Genomic DNA, 19,808 nt, shown 5'->3' with positions numbered 1-19,808 from the left:
CTCCCTCCCTTTAAAGCTTAGTGTTGTCGGAATGCCTCCTTAAGGCGATTGAAATGGTTGCCGTTGTGGTGTGTCCAGGCCTTAAGACTCATAATATCATTCTATACTTTGCTTAACTCTTATTCCTTAGTGAAACGCTGCAACATGATCCCTTAGAACAGACAACAGAAAGATTATAAAAAGTCATGAAAACCTTGCTGCACGTGAGTTTACCCAAAGTTTAGTCTTTTGTATATAGTTCAAGCCCAAAAAAACTTTGGATTTTGCCTTTTCCATCTGCTACTAATTTCAAGATGTTTTTAGACCCTTCCTGCATATTAAATGCCTTGTCTTTCAAACCTACGTCTGCTGCATATCAGCTGAGGAAAAAATTGATTTGTGTATCATCTCACAGCCAAGATATAGCATTCTAAATGCTGTATTAAATATACATACATAGTACAACATTGTTAACTCCTAAAAGGGATAAAACTCCGTACATATTTAAATCTATATATTTTTAACTGGGGTTACATACACTGGCCGGCCAAAAAAAAGGTCACCACCTGGATTTAACTAAGCAAATCATCTAATGAGATTGCTGAAACTACTAAAAACTGAAAGGACAGTGGGGAAACATCATCTTCCAGGAAGGAATGTGGTCAGAAAAAAATCTTGAATGATCGTGATCGGCGACCACTTAAACCAGGGGGTGTCCAAGCTACGGACCAGGGGCCAAAAGAGACCCATTGTCCATTTTGAATCGGCCCTCAGCTAACGTTTGGTGAAATCAAATGGTAGAAAAACAACAGTAGAACTCATGGCTATGTTTAATAGTGAAAGTAAGAGCATTTCCACACGCACAATGTGAAGGGAACTCGAGGGATTGGGACTAAACAGCTGTGTAGCCCTCAGAAAACCACTTTTCAGTGAGGCTAATCAGAAAAAACGGCTTCAATTTGCTAGGGAGCGTAAAGATTGGACTCTGGAGCAATGGAGGGAGGTCATGTGGTCTGATGAGTTCAGATTCACCCTGTTCCAGAGTGATGGGCGCATCAGGGTAAGAAGAGAGGCGGCTGAAGTGATGCACCCATCATGCCTAGTGCCTACTGTACAAGCCTGTGGGGGCAGTGCTATGATCTGGGGTTCCTGCAGTTGGTCTGGTCTAGGTTCAGCAACGTGCCCAAAGAATGAGGTCAGCTGACTACCTGAATATACTGAAGGACCAGGTTATTCCATCAATGGATTCTTTATTCCCTGATGGCACGGGCATGTTCCAAGATGACAATGCAGGATCCATCGGGCTCTAATTGTGAAAGAGTGGTTCAGGGAGCATGAGACATCCTTTTCACACATGGATTGGCCCCCACAGAGTCCAGACCAGAACCCCATTGAGAATCTTTGGGATGTGCTGGAGAAGACTTTGCGCAGTGGTCTGAATCTCCCGTCATCAATACAAGATCTTGGTGAAAAATTAAAGCAGACAGAAATAAATGTTGGGACATTGCAGAAGCTTGTGGAAACGATGTCACAGAGAATGTGTGCCGTAATCAAAGCTAAAGGTGGTCCAACGAATATATTAAGTTTGACCCATGCCTACACTGTGGTTTAATCATATGACCTTTTCTTTGGCTTGTGCATCCATTGCACCATTGCATAACAATTTTCCTGTCCCATGTTTTTGTGTTTCAATTTTCGAGTCTGACATCAACACGTTATTTTCTCAGACTTAGACAGCTCTTCCGGAGCTCCCTGAGACATTACATGACTGTTTTCACAGGCTGAGTAAACTGATAAAACTAACAGCAGGATCAGCACGGAACAGATCCTTTGTGTTTTAAGAGCTCTGATTCTTATGTAACTCTGTTGGTCATCTGTCTAAAGGATTACATGTGCCATGGTAACTGTAATAAATCCAGATTCTACTTCATACCTGGGATTGTTTTTGTCAGTCTTGGCTAATCCCACACTTTCAGTAAACAATTGTGTAAAGCACAGTGTCAGCATAAAACACTTGAGTATCCAATTCAGCCAAATCTCAGCAGCAGATTATTTACACAACATCTGAATTGCCTGATAAAACAGCTGACTAATGGGAAGTATACTCTAACTCTGTCCCCTCCCAGATTAAGGAGCTCACTGGGAACATCAGGAGCCAGTTCCCCTCCTCCTCCAGCCTGTCGTCCATCCCCACCAGCTCAGACTCCGACACGTCCAGCAGCACGCCATCAGATGAGAGACAGGCGACGGCGTCGGCCATGCGAGAACACAGCAGGGCCATCAAGAAACTGCTGCAGTGGGTCCAGAAGCGAACACGCAAGTGAGTGTGATCTTCCATTTCCAATCAAAATTTGTAAAATAAATCTATGAACTATGGAAACAACTGACTAAATGAGACTACTAAACGTCATTGTGCCAAACATTAGCCACCTTTAGCTTAGCAGTGGTGGTTTGCAGCCAAGTGGCTTGATGTAGTTATTTTATAACCTGACAATAGCTTTTTGCTCCTAGAATGAGTCTTAAACCTGGGAATAAGTTAGCATTTAAGCCCTTTAGGCTCTTGTGTCTCAAAGTCATTATTTTTTTTAAACATATTTTTGGTTAGAGGTCTGAAATAAGGTCTTACGAGATTTAGAGATGAATGTCTGAAGCTTCTACAGTATGTCAAAAGCGGTGGTTGCTAACAAGTGACTAAATGAGACGCCATCATGCCGAACATTAGCCCATTTAGCTTAGCAGTGGTGGTGCGCAGCCATGATGTAGTTATTTTATAGCCTAAAGTTAGATTTTTACTCGTAGCGTTAGCCTTTATGCTTCGACAATTGTAGAGGTGGTGATGATATGTGAAGATTATGTGTAGCTTCAGATTATATGTTTTGTCAGATCTTAATTTCGGAAATGTTCCAAAATCCAATGTCGAGGGAGCCTTCGCAATACTGCCTAAGAAATACGTTATCACTGCACCACTCTATATACATTATCTAACAATGGATTTCATTGTCTCTCTCATAGTTTGTTTTGTTTTCTCTCTGGACTGACCCTGTCCTCTGTGTGTTTTGTCTCAGGTATGGTGTGGCTGTGCATGACTTTGGGAAGAGCTGGACAAGTGGTCTGGCCTTCCTGGCTGTCATTAAATCCATTGACTCCAGCCTGGTGGACATGAGGAAGGCACATCTGAGGACCACCAAGGAGAATCTTGAAGACAGCTTCAGGATAGCCCACTACAGCCTGGGTATCCATCGCCTTCTGGAACCTGAGGGTAACAAGAAAACCCTGCATGAAGAAATGCTTCATTGTACAGAAGTGAAGGTGTTCTCACGCCACTGTAACCTTTTTAAAAAGCCGTAAGCTAGACCTCTTCAACAGGTTTCTCATAATAAGATAATTAGCCTGAGTGGAATTTTCCACCTCCCCGAGCGTTTCCAAATGTACTATTGTTGGCACTGTTGTCACAAAAAACCGGATCATTCGCAGTTTTTCTCAGAGCTAAGCAAATACCAGCAACTCAGGACACATTGCATTATGTTTCCCACAGTGACTTGTTGTTAAGTGGGAATAGCTACCAAGAAAAACATCTCAGCTCTACACATTACTTACTTTCTGTTTTTGTTGCACTATGGTTGACGCTCTTACATTATTCTGTAAATCAAGCCTTCTACACGAAAATGATACGTAGTAGCATACATTGTGAAAGCAAGGCATATACAGGATCAATACTAAATAATAAATACTGATGGTGTCAATATTCAGTTTTTCAATCAATATTTACTTCAATTATTATTTATTTTAATCAACATGTATTTCATATTGCTACTCCTACCAGGCAATTCTCCTACAAGGAGAGAATTTAATTTACTTGAGAGTTTATTTTTGAAATGCCAATGTGGTCATGTTTTTTGTCTGCCTATACCCAGATTTGACTATCAATGCACCAGATGAACAATCCATCATGACCTATGTGTCTCAGTTCCTGGAGCACTTCCCTGGTATGGAAGAGGTAAGTATCCCTTCTTCCAGTCCACGGATGATACGTGACAAAACCCTACCGTCCCAATGTGAGCACATATCAATTCTGCCAACTTGTTTGTTTTTCTCCCAGCCGGAGGAGCGCTGCCAGCTGATTGAGCGAAGCGTCTCCATGGGCCGACTCAACATCCGTGACAGTGACTCCAACCATATGAGGAATAGTGCTTACCAAAGCAGAGTAAAGGAGAGATCCTACATGTTCCAGAAGTCTTCTGCCCATGTCCCACCCAAAATCTTGATTTCCTCTGTGTCAGAGGACAGGAGCGCCATGTCGCCCCCCTTCAGACCGCCCGCAGCTCGCTCGTGGTCCGTCGAAGACATGTTAGCAGATTCCCCCCATACGGAAGGTATCTCCAGGAGTCTGGTTGAAGAATCCAATGAATCTACCAGTGAAGTCAACACAAGTTGTAACTCCCCACAACCGCCTTACAGTCACTCTCCGACAGGCTCATCAGTGCCCGAGTCCATAAACACAGAGTCAGTAATAGGCGACTCTGCAATCGGCTCGCCAGACTCCTGGATGGAGAGCGAGTTTGGGGTGATGCCAGAGAAGTTTTGTGAAAGCCGAAGCGACAGTTCTTTGTGTGACAGTGGAACAGCCTGGGATGTGTACCGTGCCACCCCTGTGGAGATCACTAATCTGGATGAAGGATTTGTCCCATCCATGGAGGATCGAGCATCTGATGAGCAGTCAAATACCGAGTCCTACATCGATGAGGGGATTTACTCACTGAGCTCGTTGGAGAGCACCAATGACAGGATTCATGGGCATTCTGAGAAAAAGCAAGAGAAGTCATAAAAGAGAAAGTGGCAAACTTTGACAATAACAACCAGGAAATGGAACTAAAACAGGAACCTGATCAAGGCAAAGATGATGTTACAAAAGAAGTAGACTCTAGGGATATGGATACAAGTCAGAGCAGCAAGCAAGAAGCTTCTTTTGGAACGTGTGAGGCAGAAGAAGGGACTAATTCTGGTGTTGAACATCTCCTACAAACTGATGAATCCAATCAGACACAACTGAAGCAAACCCTTGTTGAAGAGAGCGCTCATGGAGAACTGGAATACTTAGATAAAGCTGTGGACGTTAATGGGAATGCAGATGATCATGAAGAACAAATGAAGGATCCAATTGCAAGTCAGAATGAGAAAAATAAATCTGAGGAGATTGAAGGGGAAACTGAATGTCAGAAAAAAGATAGTTGTCCAGAGGAGACAAGAGGAGAGCCAGAGGAGTCAGTTGTTTATAAGGAAAGGGATGAAAGTGTGGTAGGAACACAAGATAAGGAAAGTGACGGAGTTCTAAGAGCAAACACACAACCAACCAACCAAGATGGAGATTCAGAAACAAGCGTGGAGCCAAGCACAGGCATAAATATTCCATTGATATCTATTTCCAGTGAGCCAGAGGAGCAGGACGAAGAGGGGACATGTGGGCCAGAAAGTAGCGTTCATGCTGTAGAAGATGAGGTACGTCAAGCAAAGGGAACTGACAGAGAAATCCACAGCCGTCAAAATCCTCCTGATTTGGTTTGTGAATCCAATGCGAGGGTTGACAAAGACTCTGTTGAATGTCCTTCCTGTCTGGTATCAGAAGATGTTGATTCAGAAGAAACAAGGGTCATAGAAAGTTTGGATGGACATGACATCAGCAGATCATTGAAAGCAGACATAAGTGGGCCAGACGCAGGAGATAAAATGGAAATAACTGAAGCCCAAAATAAATTTGAGTCTTCTGACCACGAATCTCAGACAGGTGAAAACAACAAGGACTTGATTTCTGAGACTACTTCTACATATGCTAAATCTCAGCCTCTGAATCCTGAGCTGGAAATAGATTCCACTGACCCAGCAGAAGGACCCAAGGACATACTGGGTGACACCATTTCTGACAATCAAACAGCTACCACACAGCAAAACACTTTAGACACGGGTAGTGTTTCCACAAACATGGACTTATTTTATACAGACTTTGATCAAAATTCCCATTCAGAGGATCTAGTCAGTGACTCCATCGAACCCATGGATCTGTTCTACCCAGACAAAGAGGAGTCCATGTTTACAGAGCTACCAGATATTGAAATGCAGAGCTGGCCTTCAGTTCTGAGTGTATCTGCTCTCCAGCCAGCACCAGCTTCAGAGGCTGAACCTGACCAACTGCTGGGTGAAGACTACAGGGATAGAATGGATTCCATACAAGAGGATGATGAGGTAAATTCAGCAGTATAATCAGACCCTTCCAGACTCCAATGAGCTTGCACTTTTAAACAATTAAAAGTATCAAATTTTTCATTTTAGTTTCAGTGGAATTTTGTCAATTTCCAGCTGAGTTGTTAATGGTTGGCAATAAATTGTATTAAAATGTATATGGAATAAGAAGTGTTAGAATAATTTTATATTTTCCATTCAATGTGGTTGAAGCGTTTAAATCTTTACTAGTATTTGGCAGCACAGTTCAAAGGATAAAGCATTTTTGAACAAAATAATTTCCAAAAATTGCAATAAAAATGCATATCTCAAGTTCTAACAGCTCAAATAGATAGGATTAATATTGACATAAAAAAGAGGAGTAGACTTTCCATTAGCTGTGCTGTTTCTTTCCCAGTGTAGAGAAACACAACCCTCCGTCTGCCTGTATGTGTGTGTCTAATGGTCCAAGTGGTCAAAAAGGGACATGACGCAATGTGAAAATTCACAACTCCACAATATCTCACTCATGACCAGATAACCGCTGAAAGCTTGAGGCCAGTCACTGTGATGTTCCCATGCTAACGCTCATCTCTTTGGACAGCCTGTTCTTGAAGACATCCTGGCTGTTACAAACTGTTGTCTACATGAACATTTACAAAAACAGTGAGAAGAGAGAAGTTAAAATCCCTCCTACTTTCATGCCTCAATAAGCATGACCATGGGGGTTGTCTGGGTTTAGATGATCAGAAAGTCAAAATATTTACAGTACTGAGGCCTAAATGGTTGTAAGTAATGCAATGCTAGTTCTATGAATGTGCTATTTTTGGAGCTTTATTTGCAGTAGGTCTACTAGTTAGTTCTTACAAGGATGCAAGAGGAAATATTAAGAGGCCATTAGAAGCACAGTTCATCATCCGGGCAGCATGAATGTGGTCATAAAAATTCTATGTCAATCTGTCGAGTTCTGCCATGATGACGTGTTTTTGGAAGCTAAACCAGAAGCTAGCATCACAAGGGCTCCCTCAACTAAAAGCAATGGGATTGTGTCATTAGATTCCTGAATTTTTCAGAAAAAAAGATCCCTGACAAACAAACGTTTAGGATACTTATATGATCTGGGGTTTTTTTAAAGATATTTTATGGACCAGAAAGTGCCTTTTAGTCACTTGTTAGCAACTGATAAGGTAAAGAGGGCTAACATTAGGCTAAAAACAAAATTTGAAAATCTCTTCAGCATGTGTTAACCAAAGACCTACTTCCAGGCATCGAACAGTTGCAAAAAACCTTGAGTCTTAAACGAGGGAAGTGGAAGTAGTAAAATGCTGACTAATTTCCGAGGATTTAGGACTCCTGCTCCACGCTATTGGACATTTTGACCTGAGTGTGGCAGTACTATAACGCTCATAGTTAATATGTGAAGTAACATTAATGGAAATCTGCATACAAACAAAACGGTCCACTTAAGCATTAGGGATCAAACACTGGGGAGCATGAATATCCATTTTAGAAGTCATCAGCATCATGAAATGGGTTGAAATACATTGTTATGGACTAATTGTTGAAATGTTTTCCCCTTCTGGCTTAAGCTTAAGGATTTCTCTCTCCGTATCCCTCTCTTATTAGGAGGCCAACCAGGAGGCTGAGAAAGCGTCTCAATCCCAGGAAGCCTGTTTGTTGCCCGGGCAGCAGATGGAAGGACGGTGGGGTGCTGATGTTCCAGCAGACAGCAGAGAGGCTGAGCAGCATAGCTCCGACTCGGCCAGGGAAAACACAGAGCCTGTGAGGTAGGTCTTCTATTCTTAGTCTGCTCCCTGGAACACTGAGAAACACTGAGAAACACACACTCCCCGGGGAAAGGCTCTGAACTGCTCTCTCTCACTTTACTCAGATATTTCCTTAAATGTACTGAACAAAATGGTCTATGTGGGCTGGTGAGGGGAATGATGGAGGGCCCAATGAGGGTTTGCGAGACATACAGAAGGGGATCATGGTTACAGACATTATTGTGGTGGAATTAATTACTAGAAGAGAGCTCTGTTATCTTCAGCAGAGGAATTACAGTTAGAATTCTTAAGACTTTAAAACATATTTATGGTCAGCAGCATATCTTTTCAGCAAAAGCTATTCAATGTGTTCTGTTATTGCTTATATTGACACTAGTTTTCAAAATCACTGAAACCTTTGTGTACCTAAACACAAGGGATTCAGAGAATATGATGCATGCATGATTACGCAGGCATTTTAATTAATAAGAAACAAAAATTGCGCATATCTAAAGTATTTTTTTGGCCGTACAACCATTATTACTCATATCATCAATGAGATAATAAAACATACTGACTTTTTTTTACATTTCAGGTTTAGTAACAATGCTCAAATATGCTTGAATTTAAACTTTTTGAACAAGCAATGTGAACATATTTACACATGCATGCCAACACACACATCTGTAAATACCCATACCTTATATGCATAATATTGAACATGCATGCAATATATTAATTCATTACCTACATAATTGAGATTTGTGCAGCGTTTGAGCCCTTAAGGTTTCGCTCAATGTCGCTTTGTATTTTCTCCCTGTTTTGATCTACTCCATTAGTTCTTTTACTTCTCTTTAATTTGATTTCTGCCACATATTTTTTGTGATAACTTTTGACAGGCTGTCAGTGTTCCAAGTAAAAAGAGATAAGACATCTTGACTTTTAAATTTAGTGACAATTATAATTCAAGAACTACTGTGATCTTTTTTTTAAGATCTGGTAAAATGAAGAATCTTCAAAGAACCCCGGTGTCAGGGAATATCAAAGGGTTATCTAAATGGAATCTAACATGTGTGCCTAACACAATTTAACACTACATATTCAACAGCAAACATCACACAGACACAGACAGAGAGTAGCTGAACAGTGAGCGGCTACAGAGGTAGAGATTTTCCTCGGCACGTGGTGGAGACCAAAAAAGAGCTAAAAGGAGAATCTATTCGCCAGTGCAAGAGACACATTAGAGATGAATGCTAATGTTGCATTGTGTCTGTTGGATGTGTAAACAAACAGTAGCTCGCTATGAGAACTGTTAAACAACAATATGTCAAACAAGTGTGCTTGTCGTGGAGGTTTAAGTAGCTTTTTTAGTCTTGTTTTTTAAATTTTGTTTCTTGGAAAAGGTCCAGGAATCTATAAATATTGTCTGTTCTGTTTTCTGGGCCTTTTTCTCGTTGAAACCTAAATGGATTGTGTCTTCTCAGGAGTGACAGTAGAAGCTCCATCAGACAGGATGAAAGCCAGATCCCTCCGGTCCTCCGTCACAGAAAGGGGGCCCGCTTCACTGAGGCCCAGGTGGGTTTCATTCCATTTCCTTCTAAATGATATGGACGTATTACTGATCTCTTTGATTCTGTTTACTAAGAGACTTGTAATCTTTCCCCACTCAGGACAATGAGACAGCCAGGACAGCAGCTACCAGAGCAGCGGACAACAGTGACTCCAGTTTCTGGTAAGAACTTAGACCTCCATGTTTTAGTTATGTTTAATACATCAAGCGACACATTTTAACCAAGGTTTACAAAAGAGTGATCGACTAGTTCAGTAGTGCTCAAATTTTCAAGAGGACAATGTGTGCTCCTAGTTGCAATAACAGTATTTAAAAAGATAACTGAGCATTGAATAACTAGCTTATTTGAAGTTCACACTTTTAGGACTTTAGTCAACTTTGAACATCCCTTTCTCAGTTGCAGTCTATCCTTGTAGTGCACAGGCTGTCCTGTTATTGATGTCAATATTCTATATTTTCCATCTCAGAACTAAGTAATATTCAGGGGTAATGCATGTATGGCTGAGTTGTTAATGAGGCCGCAAAATTGAAGGGACAAGCTCTGAAAGAGATCTGTCCGTCTGAAGGCGCTTTCTCATGGAGGGCAAAGAACACAATCACAGGACTCCTCTGATGACACATTTGAATCCAAAACTTGTTTACGGTTTAGCATTTACGCCCCTGCTTTTTCATGGCGGTGGGCTATATTAGTGTTGTATTACTGCTGGACTTTCCCTTCCCCGTTTTTTATTCCAGCATTGCCATTGCATGTGTGAAAAAGAGCAATATGAAAATGATACTGATGTACTGATTTAAAAAATCATGTCATGAAAAAAGTGGTGCCTGAAAGCTTATCCAATTAATATACTGGGAACTCTTGCTGTGTCTCAATACGGATACCGTATACCTGTATTAATTTCAACCGTGTACCCGGTCATGCCGTCAATGGAAGTGATAATCGGCGCTGTGAGCTAGCGACGAGTTCTGGCGGTACTAAATTACAGACTGTTCAATTAACCCTATACATTTAATGGTGACTACTTTTTGACACCAGTATAGTCGTTCATTACTTATATAGAAAAAATGTTAATGTATAACAATTAATTTGTTTGTGCTATGTATGCTGGAGCAATTGTAGATAGTGACGTAACTTCTGTTACGTAGCCAAGCGTCCAGCGTTCCACACTCAACTTTTTGATCATTCTAAGAGCTCCATCCTGGTACTCACAGAGTTGGGTGTAACCCGTTACAAAAGTAACAGAGTTATAGTAATGTTTTACTTTTTGCTGTAACGCAGTTATATAACACATTACTTCTGAAATGTGAGTAATATAATACCTGTTACAATTCTCAGTAATGCAGTTACAACACATTTTAACCCGAAATGATGTGGTGTTTTGTTTCTAAGAATTCACAAACATCGCGAGACATTTTGACACCTGAGAAATAATTGTGCAGGTAGAATAGTAACTCAGTAAGCCTGTTTACTATTGGTTTAGAGAGCTGCAGAAACAGATTCACAATGCAGAGCTGCAGGCTCACAATGCAGAGCTGCAGATTCACAATGCAGAGCTGCAGGCTCAGAGAAAAGAAAAGAGAATGACAGGAGTGTGCGCAGGCCGAAGCAGCAGAGGGTAACTTTCTCTGGTCTGCTGCTTGAACCCCGAGAAGTTGAGAGACTCGTTGCAGAGTGTTGAAGATCTGCAGCCTCTGTCCTCTGTGGAGTCGCTGGCTTTTAGAAAGCTTGTCAGCCAAATCCCCGTTAACACACCAATGATAAGATGAGCTAACGCTGAATAGAGACTCGTTCATATACAGCAGGTTACAGAGCCGTGCAGAGGCTCCACTAACATGTTGTTAATAACACACAGAGACGTCATGTTACCGACATATTATTCAGCCCACTTAAACAGAGCATGACTTTAATTTCTAGCTCTTTCCTAATGTTCAGCATGTACTGCCAGATAGATAGATAGCTTTAATTAATGAGCTGCAATAAACTACATTTTAGCATTTAAAGCCATACTTTAGAGGTTATTTTGGTGAAAGTAACTCAAAGTAACGCAAAGGTAGTGTAACACTTTACATTTCAGAGACAGTAATAATGTAATGTAACTTATTACTTTAAAAAGACAGTAATAAGTAATATGTACTGTATTACATTTTGTAATGAACTTGCCCAACACTGGGTACTCAAAGTGCATTTTGGCATACTTCGCATTGGAATGCCCTTGTGCGCTCAATACAGCAAATGTATTTACAAAAGTACGTGTTTTGAGAAACAGGAGTGCAAAAGTTGATTGGGAGTGGTTCGATAGGTTTAGTGCAGACATGCCAGTACGCATATTTCATGTGTTTCTGTCCTCTATGACTAATGACTAAAAGCTGCTTGCTGCATGAAACCAGAATCTGTATACTGTTGACCTTATTTGGACCTTTGTTTTATGTGTGTGTGTGTGTGTGTGTGTGTGTGTGTGTGTGTGTGTGTGTGTGTGTGTGTGTGTGTGTGTGTGTGTGTGTGTGTGTGTGTGTGTGTGTGTGTGTGTGTGTGTGTGTGTGTGTGTGTGTGTGTGTGTGTGTGTGTGTCTAGGTGTGGGGAGAACTCAGAGCTGTATCTGCTGCTGCTGCTGTGGCTGCTGCTCTACTGTTTCTTGGTGCTGCCTCAGATGGACCTGAAGACCCTGCCCAGCCTGCTGCTGAACCTGGACCGCTGAACACACACACACACACACACACACACACACACACACACACACACACACACACACACACACACACACACACACACACACACACACAGCTCAACTGCCACTTTCCTGTTCATTACTCTGACTGTACTCCAGATCAAGTGAAGGCATTTATGTATTTCAAACTACTAAAGCTTTTTTAGATTTTTGCTTTGAACTTCGATGTGGCTTTATGTAATCTGTATGAAAATGTGTTGGGGCCACTGCTAGGAAATGAAGATGTACTATATAAGATCACGATGTGTCTAGTAAAGTGATATATAATAACATTTTGAGAGGTAAGTTGTCAAAAACATCACAACAAAAGATTGATATTATTAACAAATTTGAGGAAGAAAAGTCAGTATTTTGAAATAAGTGCTATGAAAATAAATGTGCAATTCTAAGGGAAAGTCATCATATTTGAAGTACCTTATAACTTTGCATAAAAAATGTTGTATTTTCATACAAAATAACAACTTTATCTTTACTTATTATGTTTTTTTCCTGTAGTGTTGTGAATTTATTCTCAAAAAATGGACAAAAAACTCATAAAATGATGGCTTAATTTATGTAAAAGGTTCACAAAGTGTGTAAATCTCCTAGCCGTGGTCCTGACGTTTTTTTTTTGAAAGACACTATAGAAGGTTTATTGCCGAAATTGTAAGACATTATGACTGTGCAGCACACTTTTTGTACATAAATATATTCTATGCTTTTATGGACGCACAGTTGCCTAAATATCTTAATAGCCATTTAAGAAGACGTTGGAAGTAACTCTACTTTTATCAGATATCAAAAATCAAGATCAATAAAAACTGGACATAGTGAAGCTGAAGCTGTTAAATACAAACGAACATGTAGATGATACAACCGGGCTTTCAGATTTATTGTAAAGATTAATTAGGGGGATTATGATCTGTTGCACTTTTTAATACAAACTGCCAAAGATAGTGCTCATACAGAAAGTCCACAACTCACCACAGGAATGGAGGTTTTGTTTATAACACACAGAGGGTCTTCACTTACTCTTGTACTAAAGCGTTGCCCAGCTCTATATTGCATAACAGTTTAAGCGGAATATGTATTTGTAATATTTTATGGCTAATTTTTAAATAGTTTTATGAGAAAGAAATGTTTTATGTGATGGAACTATGCTTTTCCCAGCCTGTCAATAGAAAGAGAATGCTTTACAATGGAATATCTTTCTATATGTTATTTTTGAATATTGTCTGTAATGAAGCACTATAACAAAGGGGTGAAGTCTCTTGTTTACTCTGAATATCCCTCCCATCCACTGACTGAGGGCTATTCCTGCTCACTACAAGCCGGGTTGTCCTATAGCACAGTACCACAGTATCACATCGTGTTTGTGTGGTGTGTGTGTGTGTGTGTGTGTGTGTGTGTGTGTGTGTGTGTGTGTGTGTGTGTGTGTGTGTGTGTGTGTGTGTGTGTGTGTGTGTGTGTGTGTGTGTGTGTGTGTGTGTGTGTGTGTGTGTGTGTGTGTGTGTGTGTGTGTGTGTGTGTGTGTGTGTGTGTGTGTGTGTGTGTGTGTGTTGTGTATTTCCAGGTTTTAGGACTAATTTCCAGATTTTAGGACCTATTCCAGCACCTAAATGCAAATTGTGCTAGAATTCTGTTTTGCCAGTTACGATAAAAAAAAAGTCTGTCTTGTCTACGTTTGTCTGGAAACAGATCTTTGGAAAACCGATAGTTCAATATTAGCATAAACACTCCATCAACAAGGAAACACAGTCGGTGGAATAAAATACTAAGGCCTCCTGTGAGTTATCACGATGAAATGATCACAAACTTTATGATAAATAATAAGTTTCAAAGGATAAAAAAAAACGAATTAACAAAGAAAAGTACAGGAGCTGAAAGAATAATAAAGACCAGAAACTGAAAAGACAGGATCAAATAAATGTCATTCAATTACAGATCACAATACACTATAACCCTAGCATTTTTAAAGATTAACCAAAGAGCACAAAAGTCTGTTTTTTTATCCAGAAATGCATTTTATTGGTTAATTGAGAGTCAACATTATTGTTATTAAATATTCTTAAACTTTGATTATGATGGTTGCTGAGATATACAGGTCAGTCCATTCCATGTTTTAACACTGATATTTCAGTGTGTTTATCGGCCTATTTGAATGAACTACATTCACAAAACCTCAGAATGACTTAACTATGTAAATAGAACATGGCTCAGTTCTACTGGAGACATTCCATCAAGGGCTGCGTAGGGTTGCTAATGTCAGTCAGTCAGTTAGAACCTCTGGATTTCAGGTTGATGTTGAAATTGAAGCATGGAGATCAAAGATTATAAAATAAGTTTCTCTATCATATCTTGCTATGATGAGAAATATAATTATTTCATGATGAATACATAATCATCTTGTGATGCCAGGATTCAAACAGAAAAATAAAGACTGGGACACCCTGTCCTTGACAATCTGATATAGAATAAGCATACATTAGGTAAGCATGAAATCAACTCTAACATGTGTATATCTTTTAAAGAATAAAACCGGGGTAAGGGCAAGGGCCTAACTTTGTTTTCAAAGTAGAACCACCTTATAGAAATAATAAGGATTAGATTTATAGTAGTAACCCACTCGGTTGACACATGTTGACTGTAAATGCACCATGTCCTAAAATACTGTGTCCCTCTGAGTCTAGGATAGGACTTATGAGAAATAGTGGGACAGTTTAAGGCCTTTACAAGGGTACAGTAGACTGTGTGTGTGTGTGTGTGTGTGTGTGTGTGTGTGTGTGTGTGTGTGTGTGTGTGTGTGTGTGTGTGTGTGTGTGTGTGTGTGTGTGTGTGTGTGTGTGTGTGTGTGTGTGTGTGTGTGTGTGTGTGTGTGTGTGTGTGAGTGTGTGTGTGTGTGTCTCTAGTGACTATGGCCACAGGACCATAGCAGCCTCCCCACCACCATAACCCTGAAAGGACTGACCTAGTAAAGCATATTAGCTTTTGTATTGGAACCTAACTGTTTCATCAGCAGCAGTCGAGTGCAATAAAGGGCATCTTGTAAAGTCTCATCCTTCTTGTATGTGGGTTTTATTTTTGTGCCATTTTAGAGATTTTAGATATCTGTGAATACCTTAATAACTTTTTTCATTAAAGCTGCATTATGCAATAGTTTTACTGGAACAATGGGTCAAAAGTGAAGTGTAAAAGAGCTGGTGAAAAATCATAATTATGTGACTCAGCAGTTCCACTCAGCTCAACTGAGCATTTGAGACCCGTCTAGCCTCTCTCAGTTCATTGTTTTAGTAAATAAAAGGCAGGGCTTTGGTTCAGTATCTGCTGTGAATAACCTTGGATTTCAAGGTTCAATTCTAACTAGTACCTGTACTCTGTGCAATGACATTAAATCTGCTGTAATCTAAAGAAATAAGAGTTTTTCAGATCTATTGGGAGTTGTTGAACTCCAAATTAATTCTTGTGTTGCTCTGTTTCTCCTGCCACATAAAGATGTTTTGGAGTGCTGCCCCCCAGTGACAAAAAACAAAACCTACTGATCAGAACTGCTTTTTTATAGCAAGGCCATACAGTGCATGAACACATTCAGTGACATGTTGCCCGGCAGATGTAAAACAACTTTTGTAATCTACTCATTTCATTTTGAACTTTTCCTGAACTCTCCCCTTTTAATGTCACAGTGTAAATTCCCCCTGTGTGGAACTGATTTAATATTTCTAACTCTGATTAGTTGTTAAATGTTAAAACGGGCCTCAAATCCAGATCCAGTAAGTATCCTGTAAATGTGAAAGTTTGGAGTTTTGCTGCATCAGAGTTTGGAAAAGTACTCAGATCTTGTACTTGAGTAAAAGTAGAAGTACTCCGATCTTGTACTTGAGTGAAAGTAGAAGTACTCAGATCTTGTACTTGAGTAGAGTAGAAGTACTCCGATCTTGTACTTGAGTAAAAGTAGAAGTACTCTGATCTTGTACTTAAGTAAAAGTAGAAGTACTCAGATGTTGTACTTGAGTAAAAGTAGAAGTACTCAGATGTTGTACTTGAGTAAAAGTAGAAGTACTCAGATCTTGTACTTGAGTAAAAGTAGAAGTACTCAGATCTTGTGCTTGAGTAAAAGTAGAAGTACTCAGATCTTGTACTTGAGTAAAAGTAGAAGTACTCAGATCTTGTACTTGAGTAAAAGTAGAAGTACTCAGATCTTGTACTTGAGTAAAGTAGAAGTACCAGAGTGTAGGAATACTCTGTCACAGTAAAATTATTCAAAATGTTCCTCCAGTGAAAGTAGAAAGTACTCTCATCTAAATGTACTTAAAGTAGCGACAGTAAAAGTAGTCATTGTTTGATTGGTCCATTTCAGAATAATATCTCTGATATGTTTTATAATGATTGATCATTAAAGTGTTCTCAGAGCTGGTAAAGGTGCAGCTAGTTTGAATGGCTTTGTATACTGCAGGGTAGCTGCTGAATTTACTTCAGGTGAACTTAAGTCTGATTTAAGGGTTGATTATATTTCACATCATTAATCCTGATCTGTAACTAAAGGGATTAAATAAATGTAATGGAGTAAAAGTACACCATTTACCTCTGAACTGTAGTGGAGTAGAAGTACAAAGTAGCACAACAATCAAAAATTCTCAAGTAAACTTAAGTCATTCAAATTTGTACATAAGTACAGCACTTGAGTACATGAACTTTGCTTTACACCACAGTATATAGCCTTTCTGCAGGCCTAGTAGGAAAGAAACAGTACAGCTTCCACAGTGCTTAAGGCACTGTAGGCCTGCTCACTGTGTTGATGTAGTAATGCTGCCACCCAGAGGACATCACGTGACTCCAGGCTGAACCAAGAAGCACACAGAAGCAGTGAAATGTTGCTCCTGCTGCTATTTCATTTGTACTGAGCCCTTTATGATTGAGAAATATAAATAAATATACAATATTTGTATTTTCCAATGTAAACTATGTTTAAAGTAACTGTGTTGATAAGCATAGTGTTAAGCACAGTGGTAAGTAAGTACATTTACTCAAGTACTGTACTAAAGAACACATTTGTTTGTACTTCTACTCCACTAGAATTCCAAGGTAAATGTTTTACTTACTCCCCTACATTTATTTAATCCCTTCAGTTACTTTACAGATCTGGATTATTGATGGTAAATATAATCAGCCCTTAAATCAGACTGTAGTTCACCTGGAGTAAATCCAGCAGCTACCCTGCAGTATACAGAGCCATTCAAACTAGCTGCGCCTTTACCAGCTCTGAGAACACTTTAATAATCAATCATTATAAAACATATCAGAGATATTATTCTGAAATGGACCAATCAAACAATGACTACTTTTACTGTCGCTACTTTAAGTACATTTAGATGAGAGTACTTTCTACTTTCACTGGAGGAACATTTTGAATGCAGGACTTTTACTGTGACAGAGTATTCCTACACTCTGGTACTTCTACTTTACTCAAATACAAGATCAGAGTACTTCTCCGGTCTTCTACTAGTTTGTTTGACGTTTTACAGGCCATGTCTAGGTTACCTACACGATTACGAGACGATTAAATTCCTGCTGGAAGAAGCTGTCAGAACATCAAGTCGGCCAAAAGATAGAAAACCCCTTTTGTCATGTATTTTTGTGTTCATGTTATCATCTAAAACCAATGTTGTTGTTTATCGCAGCTGTGCTTGAGAAGTGCTGCCGATCTCAGTGAATGAGTTGCATGAGAAGGATGAAGGACAAGTGTGTGTCTGTGCATATAATATGCACACTCCATGTGTAAAGCTTCTGCTTTAAGACTTGAATTCAGTACAGGTTTTAATTTGAAAGCAAATGTATTTCTTTTGGTTGACGTTGGACCTTCCTCATAACTGAAAATACTGAAATGTAGTCAAAGGGTGCCATGTCTGCCATATCACGTGTATCTTGTGGAAATAATGATCAGAATGTCACCAGATTTGGACTAGATGTTCACAGAGCGGCATAGCATTAAATAAAGAAAGTAATCAACACCTTTTTCCATGTTTGTAATAAGAACAATTAAACACACAAGTCATAGGCAGAAATGTAAATCCACTCACCAAAAAAATGTAACCTAAGGCTGTTATGTGATCATTTAAGTAGGTAATGTGACTCCTTCCCTTAACACTCTGGGAATTAACAATGTCTTGGTTATATATTCTCTTGTGTGTAATTGTTTGGCTCAATTTGAGTGTTCCTGTATTTAAATGTTGCATTATTGATATGATAAAGTATAACAAAAAAATATTAACAATGTCAAGAACATCTACCCACGTCTGTATAGCATTAAACACACAGTTTAACAATTATAACAAAATTATAATGATAATAAAAATAATATCAATGTAGGGAACATAACAGTGCGTGTGTGTGTGCGTGTGTGTGCGCGCGCGTGGAGATTTACTTATCAGATTATGGCAGGATGAAACATACATGCTACACTGCAGCAGAATAATAGTACCTCTAAAATATAATATAATATAGGCTAATATAATATAATATAAGTAAAGAATGTAATCAGACAACGTTACAAAAAATAACCCTAACCCTAAAAATGAGGTCAGTAGCTGTGTAACTTGAGTACGTCATAAAGTGCAGGGATTCTCGTTCACTTTAGTAGAATAGCGTCCCATAATTGGACTGGCATTTACGGAATTGACGTTAATGTTTTGACGTAGCAGAGGCCCGGGTGGAAGGAAGTGGTCCCAGCGTGAACGAGAAGCCACCAAATCGGGACAGCAATAGTGAATGGCAGTGAGGAAATCCAACGAATGATTTTAAGTATTTGTATCCAAGAATAAAATTGCGAAAAAATACACCAGGTGAGATAATTTAGCACATTATATTATTGGTTTTACTGAAATAACATTGCTCTCGTGCATGTGTTGGCCTTATTAGCCATTAGCTAGTTAGCAGGCTGGCTGTCTGACTGACATGGTGATGGTGCATGGTGGCTGTAGCCGCTGTCCAGACGTTGTGTTGCCCTTTTACGCTGTACATTTCGGGTGAAGCCATGTTTCAGTTTAACTCTCACAGTCCGGACCAGGCAGACACACTCACGCATACAGCGTATGGCCATTTAATAGCCAGGCGAAAAATGATCTGCTTCAATACAGGCGCTAACCGTCAATAACGCTCGCTAGCCATGCTAGGCTAAGTTGTTTAGCGTTGTTTCCATTGCAGTTATGAGTCTTAGCCCTTTTGCTATGTAAGGGGCTAATAGCACACTATTTGGCGACTTCATGTGTACCAATACATCACGGTATCAGCTAACATAACGCAACGTAAATAAGCTAATCTGTCATGCTAACGTTAGCGCCCAGCTGTTTGTTAATATAAGCGAGCGTCTTTAGTTCATACTTTGACACCAATGTGAGGCCAGGGGTCGTATTGCTCTTTGGAGTTCAGATTATTTCAAGCAGGCATCTCTTAATAGTTAATAACATAGCTTTAAGGTTACGGCCATGTGTATTATATCAGCTACTCATGAGAAATGGAGCTGCTTAGTTGCTAACCAGCTAGCCAATGTTACTCAGCGTGGTCTCTGCTTTAAGTACTTTTTTG

General features: G+C 39.7%; 2 protein-coding genes across 4 annotated transcripts in view; both read left to right on the top strand.

The window, feature by feature from the left end:
• clmna (calmin a) overlaps positions 1-13,491 on the top strand; it is a 47,351-nt gene extending 33,860 nt beyond the window's left edge. The window contains 9 exon segments of the mRNA XM_063909295.1: positions 2,106-2,299; positions 3,045-3,238; positions 3,894-3,976; positions 4,079-4,790; positions 4,793-6,216; positions 7,819-7,979; positions 9,443-9,533; positions 9,629-9,690; positions 12,098-13,491. Coding sequence (XP_063765365.1) covers positions 2,106-2,299; positions 3,045-3,238; positions 3,894-3,976; positions 4,079-4,790; positions 4,793-6,216; positions 7,819-7,979; positions 9,443-9,533; positions 9,629-9,690; positions 12,098-12,221 — 3,045 coding nt within the window. The 3' untranslated portion in view covers positions 12,222-13,491.
• A 5,449-nt stretch (positions 13,492-18,940) lies between these two features.
• dicer1 (dicer 1, ribonuclease type III) overlaps positions 18,941-19,808 on the top strand; it is a 37,939-nt gene continuing 37,071 nt past the window's right edge. For 2 of the 3 annotated variants that reach the window (XM_063908915.1, XM_063908917.1), the window contains exon 1: positions 18,941-19,066. The gene's annotated coding sequence lies outside the window, so the exon portion shown is untranslated. The remainder of the gene's footprint in view (positions 19,067-19,808) is intronic. The other variant, XM_063908916.1, reaches the window with a different exon arrangement.

The sequence above is a fragment of the Eleginops maclovinus genome, chromosome 19 (genome assembly GCF_036324505.1).
Source record: "Eleginops maclovinus isolate JMC-PN-2008 ecotype Puerto Natales chromosome 19, JC_Emac_rtc_rv5, whole genome shotgun sequence".
NCBI classification, from domain to species: domain Eukaryota; kingdom Metazoa; phylum Chordata; class Actinopteri; order Perciformes; family Eleginopidae; genus Eleginops; species Eleginops maclovinus.
Note: the sequence above shows the minus strand (reverse complement) of the source record. Positions and strands in the feature narration are given on the sequence as shown.